The sequence below is a fragment of the Vitis riparia genome, chromosome 6 (genome assembly GCF_004353265.1).
Source record: "Vitis riparia cultivar Riparia Gloire de Montpellier isolate 1030 chromosome 6, EGFV_Vit.rip_1.0, whole genome shotgun sequence".
Taxonomy (NCBI): domain Eukaryota; kingdom Viridiplantae; phylum Streptophyta; class Magnoliopsida; order Vitales; family Vitaceae; genus Vitis; species Vitis riparia.
In genome coordinates, this window is record NC_048436.1 from 17,806,021 (window position 1) to 17,813,500 (window position 7,480).

The following is a 7,480-nucleotide window of genomic DNA, read 5'->3' on the forward strand; positions in this document are numbered from 1 at the left end:
GGCATAACTTATCCGGATATGTCTGTCCGGATCATTAACGGAAATAAGCAAGTCTTGCACGTCATCACAACAGTCTGCCATGACCCACATTCCGTCACCTGCAGAGTGAAAGGACATGAATGAAGTGACGGTAAGTCACTTTCCTCGATCTCTGACAATCGCGGCGTCTCCCACGATCTCTGTCAGCCGCCCGTAGGGTGATGATAGTCCTGCCACCACCTTGTGGCATCATGACAAGCCAAAATATCTCCCTACCATTAAAGAGGGAATCAGAGCTTCTGGTACTACATATATGAACCTTCGCACAAAGAGGAAGGTAAGCTTGCTATACCTAGTAAAAAGTCAACTGATTTATCTCTCTGACCATGGTTGACAAAACCATTGGAGGGTGCGTCCGGACACCCTGTCCGAATGCCTTTTGCAGGGACGATTAAATCAAAAATCTATATTGGTTGAGATCGTGCGTTCATCCATTTGACAACTACGTGGATCACCAGGGACGCGAGGCCTCAACAAGATTATTTCTTAATTTTTGTCACATAAGTTTCGAATTTTATAATATAAAAAATTAAAAAAATTATAATTCAATATTAATCTGAAAATTTGCATCTTGGTGTTTCCAGGTGGGAGTTTGATTTCGTGTGTCAACTAGAATTAGGACTTTTTGGGGATTTTTGTGAAGTGGTTAAACTCGAGGTTGATTTTGGGGCTGAGGATTTGATTGTATGAATTTTAAGGTTTCAGTGTTTTGGACTGACTGTTGGATTGACGCATTGTGGACAATCGCGTTGAATATCAAAATCCACAATTCGTGAAAATAACAATTTTTGTTGTAATTATTTGAAAGGGTTAAATTTTTTTGTGTTTGAAAAAAAATAGATAACCATGTGTTGTTATTGATATCAGGAATTCAGGATTGGGTGGTAATGGATCATTAAAATTAAGATATTTAAAAATATATTATTATAAATTTAATAAATAATTTTTAAAAATACAAATTAAACTGATACTTTTTGTACAAGAATTTCTTATCTTATTTTATACAAATTATTTTTTTGTTTTTAAAAGCAACGATCAAGAATTGAAATTAAGGTATATAAAATTAGTATATTTATATAGGCTAAATGAATTATAAACCAATTATGATGTAAACACGATTATATTTATCATATCTAAAAATTATAATTCCTGATATCATGAATCAAGCAAGGCTATAGTCTGAGTTTCAGAAGAACTAACATTTGTATTTGGGCTGGTGGACTGGGCTTTGAAGCCTACAGCCCATCTCTCCCTCTCCTAAGTCCTAACCAAAATTCCACAATTAGATCTTTTTGTGCCGGCGGCCTACACTGGGAAAGGGGATTACTTTTGTTCAAATAATCTGAGGAAGTGAGGATAAAAGAAACTCAAACCAATTTCGTTGAAGATTTTTCCCACCAGACGAATCTCAGAAAAAGAAAAAAATGGAAATTGATTTAGTTTCATATCTATTAAAGTTTGGGAACTGAGAAAATGCAAGATTCCTCGAGCTCTGGGCCCCGGGACCTGGCCTTTTGCACGCGGGGAAAGATTGGAATGAATGCAAGCCACGATCCCATTGCGACAAAAATTATAAAAACAAGTGGCGATGAAAATACCCGTGTCATGAGTGGCACCAATCTTTATAACACCTCACTACCCAACCTGGATTTTCCCCCTTTTTCCCTTCGTACTAAAGGTTCCATTATGGGGCAGGAAATATCTACAACACCGATCTAAGCCAGGAAAAATATCATTCTACTCATTTCTGATGCTACTTGATGCAAAAAAAAATTATGAAAAGCGTTTAAAGAGCTTGTATTCATATCTGCACTAAACACATGGATCCACCCGACCCGAATTCACATCCGAATAACAAACAAGAACATCCAAAAGAGAAAAAAAGAAAAGGAAAAAACCTTAACCCTAACCCTAACCCTAGACAAGTTGGGAATAAGTTTTTGACATGATAACCAATCAATTGAAGCTATCTGCTGCTTCAAGAACTGGTGAACTTCGTTACGGCCTTGGTTCCCTCCGAAACAGCGTGCTTGGCCAACTCGCCGGGAAGTACCAATCGTACTGCGGTCTGGATCTCCCGAGAAGTGATCGTCGGCTTCTTGTTGTAGCGCGCCAGCCGCGATGCCTCCTGGGCAAGTTTCTCGAAGATGTCGTTGATGAAGCTGTTCATGATCCCCATGGCCTTGCTGGAGATCCCGATGTCAGGATGGACCTGCTTCAGCACCTTGAAGATGTAGATCTTGTAGGTCTCAACGCTCTTCTTCGTGCGCTTCTTCTTCTTGTCACCGGCGGCAGCACCGGCCTCCTTGGGCAGCTTCTTGCCGGCTTTGGGCTTCTTCTCCGCCGGAGCCTTCTCGGCCACAGTTTTCTTCTCCTCCGCTGGCTTCTTCTCGGCGGGCTTCTTCTCAGCCTTGGGCGCCATCGCGAATTCTAGAGAGAAAAAGTGAGGGCTTTGGTTGGGGGAGGTAAAAGCTAGAAAGAATCCCGAAAGCTTCGAAGATGGGTTGAGAACTTGAGAGGAAGAGAGGGTTTGCAAACCCTTATATCAAGAAGACCGATGACCTCGTATTGGCCCTCGAGCCTTCACGCGGATAGATGACCTGGCGTTGCAATGAACCGTTAGATTAAGCAAGACCACTACATCATCTATCGACGGCTGAAACTGAATCATTTTCTTCTCTGTTTTTATTTATTTTCCTTTTTGGCATCAGATTGATGACGTTGCTCACCTTCACAGTTCAAACTTCAAAACCCCTGAAGCTAATAAAGAGAAAGGTTAATTAAAAATAATAAATTGTTTATCAGCATGGATATATATTCCTTTCAAAAAAAATTAATAATAAATACCAATCATGAATAATTCAAATACTTGATTCTATGGAATATCTTTTTATTTAAAATATAATTTCACATTTCTATTTTTTTTATTTTCTAATTTTAAACCAATCTCACAAATTATGCTCTTTTTAATTTTAATTTTACATTTGGTCCATGCTTTTTTATCATGATTTGACACGTCACCTTGGTCCATGCTCTCTACCTCCTCCATAAACCTTAAGATATTACACTTTTCTAAGGGTCTTCTCAATTGATACTCTCATCATTTAAGGTATTATACCATTCCGAGGGTCTTCTCTATCAAGACTCTCATTTTTCTTCTTTATACTTAGGGTTCTTAGGTTTGAATCAACCCTTACAATCACCAACAAGGATTCGTTAACTTCTCAAACAAAAGCTCTCTTAAATACAAGGTTACGGGGTCGCAATTTGTATTGCTCGAGTATTTTATTAAATAGGTCAACCAAAATACAAATCAATTATAATTGGGTTTAAAGTATAGATTTAAATATTATAAAATTATTAAATAGATAATAAATTATATTAATTTATTAAACTTATTTAATTATCAGGTTCTCCTATTTAATGGGTTGTGCAAGTCATATAAATTTAACTCAAATATGATTACACTCAACCAAAGCCCAAAAAACATATATTGGATTCTGAGTCATATTGGTAAATTGCACCAAAATTTGTCACACCTATTCAATGTGTATTGAATAGGTAAAACTCTCGTCTTTAATCCTATATTGAACATGTCAACGGCTTGGGTCAATTACTAGCCAACTATTTAATAAACTTAAAAAAATGTTGCATAAGTGATTTTTAATGATTCAAGTTGATTCAAATTGAAAACTTTAGATTGAAGAACTTCTTTTGACAATGAAAAAGTATGTCAAATATGAATTTTTATCCTTGAAATAATTGATCCTCTTTTTTTATATACAAGAAATATCACCAATAATATATAAAATGAGTTATTTTAAAAATCTTTATAAAAATATTATTCTTTTTCATTCCAAAAAATTTTAAATTTTAAGGCCTCATTTATTAGCACTTTGACCTGACTTTACAAGAAAGTTTATTTTTTATATAAGATCTTGAAAAAAAAACCATAACATTAGGGTGGTCTTCTTATTTGTCTCACTTAGTAAAACAAAGTCATATACTTAATATGAATGAAGGTATATATATTAGTTTAATATTTCAAAAAAAAAAACCTTTAAGTTGATTCTTGTAAAAATCCAAATACATGAAGTAAATTGTTTTAATATTTAAGATAAAACTAAAAAAATTACTTTTTTCCATTAAGGTAAAATTGTTTAAGAAAAAGTAAACAATCAATTTTAAAATAACTTAAGTCTTAGAGCAAGTTATTGTAAGACAAGTTAAAAAAAAAAAAGTAAAACACACACAACATAAGAATTTTTTTGTTGAACATGTGGCCTGTGAGTACTGTATAAGGATTACGTTATTTTTCCTAGAGTGTTTACTAATAAATTTTGATTACCACAAGCTTACGTGGAAAATATTGTTGACGTGTACAAAATGCAAAAATTGTTGAAGTATTCAATAACCGCTGTTAAGTAAATAAGTGGTAAAATTGTAAAAGTGGTGTTGAGAATAAATAATTCTTCGAGCATTGCTATTTTTTCTCCACTTTTATGTCTTTTTATCATAATAATTAAGTGCCGACTGATAATCGAAAGAAGAAAAAGTGAAATAAAAAATAAAAATTTTACATATATAAGAGCCCAACCCTAACCCTACCCTGTAGTGTTTCTACTTCAAGAGGGCCTAAGGGCATGTTTGGTTCTTGTTTTCAAGAATCGTTTTATGTTCTTGAAAACAAAAAGCTTCTTTGGGAAATAAGGTGTGTTTTTACTTTTTGTATTTTCTGTGTTCTCAAAAACCATTTTTTTGAAAACAAAAAAAGATGTTTTCCTTATTTTTTTCACTATTCAAACAATAGATTGCTTCTTTTTGTGTTTTCTTATCTGTTTTTTTTTTTTTTTTTTTTCACAAAGGTGAGTTTCACCCGACCACCGTACCCTCACCTGCAAATCTTTTTTTTTCTTAAATTATTAAAATTAATATACTTACATGACAAAGTTATTATTTGTTTAAGAAAATTATAACTGATGTAAAAATTTCAAAATAGAATAATTTTTTTAAAAATTTAAATAAATTATGCATATAAAAATTATTTATATATTTATAATATTAAGTTAATAGAAGAAAACACTTTATTAATTAAAAAAATAACTTTCAAACTTGTTTTTGGTTTTACTTATTCTAAAAAAAAAATTAATTAACTTAACCAATTATGTTTTTTTTTTGTTTTTAAGAACAAAAACTGTTTTTCAGAACAATTTTATAAAACAACCTAACAAGCCCTAAAATTGCAGGCCCAAACCTAGGTTAGGACTTGGGTAGGCCGAGGTTGTGGTAAAAGCCCATTAGAGTTGTTGGTTCCACTTCCAACCATCTCCCATCTCAGAAATCCACCAGAGGGTAACCGATATCTGGTTGGTCGCTCTCAAAACTGGAAAAAACCAGTATCTTGATTTATTTGTTTATTTAGAGGGCCTAAATCTTCCCCACACACATTCAACAATTCAAATTAAGATCATAGCTTAGCATTCCTATCTAGTATTAGTAACAATCATCCTTGAATACAATACCCATTAATGCTGATACTCCCACTCAACCCTCCAGTCAAGAAAGATGTAATTGTACCATACGAAGAATCCATGGCCACTTGTGAGCTCAGTCTCAACTTTGAAGGCATTTGTTGATTTCTAGAGGAGATTTGACCAGACCATAATAATAAACTTAGCCCAATTTAATGGTTTCATCCAGGTCAGAAAATGAATACCCCTTGCCCAGGATGAAGATTACATTTTGATTGACCAGACCATACTAATAAACTTAGCCCAATTTAATGGTTTCATCCAGGTCAGAAAATGAATACCCCTTGCCCAGGATGAAGGTTACATTTTGAATACAAGCGACCTCCTATATCTGTAAGGGATGATAACATGCAGTGTTTTTTGAGCAAAGCAATCCGGTTACCAAACTTAGCATGACCAGAAAGACGATAAAGAAGCCAAGGGTGTGAAACAGGAGATGGGGTAATCAAATGCATAGAGATTTAAAAACAGATCTTTATTTTCATTACCTGCACATCAGGCCTTTTTTTTCCTGCAGACAAACTTCAAAATGACACAATCAAATTAATCCAACAATAACCATTAGCAGGTAGCAATAGACAGTACGAATCTTAGCAATAGAGGCAAAATCCAGTTTATGCATTCAGTAAAACAATTGGAGATATAAACCATCAACAGTTACAGTAGGCACCCAAGCACTGATTTATTAACTGCGACCAGTCCTTTGCAATTCATAAGGAAATCAATACCAGAAAACATCGATCATGAGCTGCATCTAGTGTGGATTGTATTACTCCTCAGGTTTTCCTCCCGAATACACCCATCTGGGCTTTCACTTCAAAAACCCTTAGTGCATTATGTCATTCACATTACCAGCACTTGGATTTTAATCATCGGGATAAAAAGACAGAAAAAAAAAACCCTAACCTAGACAATTTGAGAATGAAATCTCCCAACGTTACAACTGGTCTATTGAAGCAATAGACGGCTTCAAGAACTGGTGAACTTCGTTACGGCCTTGGTGCCCTCTGAAACGGCGTGCTTGGCCAACTCGCCGGGAAGCACCAATCGGACGGCCGTCTGGATCTCCCGAGAAGTGATCGTCGGCTTCTTGTTGTAACGCGCCAGCCGCGCTGCCTCCTGAGCAAGCTTCTCGAAGATGTCGTTGATGAAGCTGTTCATGATCCCCATGGCCTTGCTGGAGATCCCGATGTCAGGATGGACCTGTTTCAAGACCTTGAAGATGTAGATCTTGTAGGTCTCAACGCTCTTCTTGGTGCGCTTCTTCTTCTTATCAGTGGCTGCGCCGGCCTCTTTCGGGAGCTTCTTGCCGGCTTTGGGCTTCTTCTCCGCCGGGGACTTCTCGGCCACGGTTTTCTTCTCCTCCGCTGGCTTCTTCTCGGCGGGCTTCTTCTCAGCCTTTGGCGCCATCGCAGATTCCTAGGGTGAAAAGATGAGGTTTGGTAACGGTTGGGGAAAACTGAAGCGAAAAAAATCTCGAAATCTTCAGTGATGGGGTGAGTGAAGGAGAGGGTTTCTGAACGCCTATATGAAAGAAGAGGGCTCAACTATTATTGGCTCTTGCGCCTTCACGCGGATAGGTGACTTGGCATAGCATGGACCGTTAGATTACGTGCAGCGACTCTACTCTCTATCGACGGCTGAAACGCAATCATCATTTTTCCTTTCAACAGTTGGATTGATGACGTGTTCTCTGCCCCAACGCAATCGTTTTTCTATAATTTCTTTCTTTCCTTCGTATTTTCTATGAATAAAACATAACCATGATATCTTTGGTTTTCGGAAAAATTTCAAAGAAAATTAGGAAAATAAAAAATATATATATATCTAAATTTATTTAAAATTTTATTTTTTTTAACTTTTCTATATATATAAATTAAATAATTTAAAAATATATAAATTTAGTTACA

At 35.6% G+C, this 7,480-nt stretch overlaps 1 protein-coding gene across 1 annotated transcript; it reads right to left on the minus strand.

Moving 5' to 3' along the window:
- Positions 1-1,811: 1,811 nt before the first annotated feature.
- Positions 1,812-7,076, minus strand: LOC117916158 (histone H2B-like). The gene is made up of 2 exons (XM_034832052.1): positions 6,548-7,076; positions 1,812-2,469 (listed from the first exon to the last, which is right to left on the minus strand). Exons 1-2 carry the CDS (start codon positions 6,978-6,980, stop codon positions 2,018-2,020), a joined length of 885 nt encoding a protein of 294 aa, XP_034687943.1. The 5' UTR covers positions 6,981-7,076; the 3' UTR covers positions 1,812-2,017.
- Positions 7,077-7,480: the final 404 nt, after the last annotated feature.

Excerpts from the sequence above, each read along its gene's own strand:
- LOC117916158 (XM_034832052.1), bottom strand. The coding sequence starts at position 6,980 with ATGGCGCCAAAGGCTGAGAAGAAGCCCGCCGAGAAGAAGCCAGCGGAG. Across the intron at positions 2,470-6,547 it reads GGCCGTAACGAAGTTCACCA|AATTCGCGATGGCGCCCAAG; the intron begins GTTCTTGAAGCC and ends TTTTCTCTCTAG.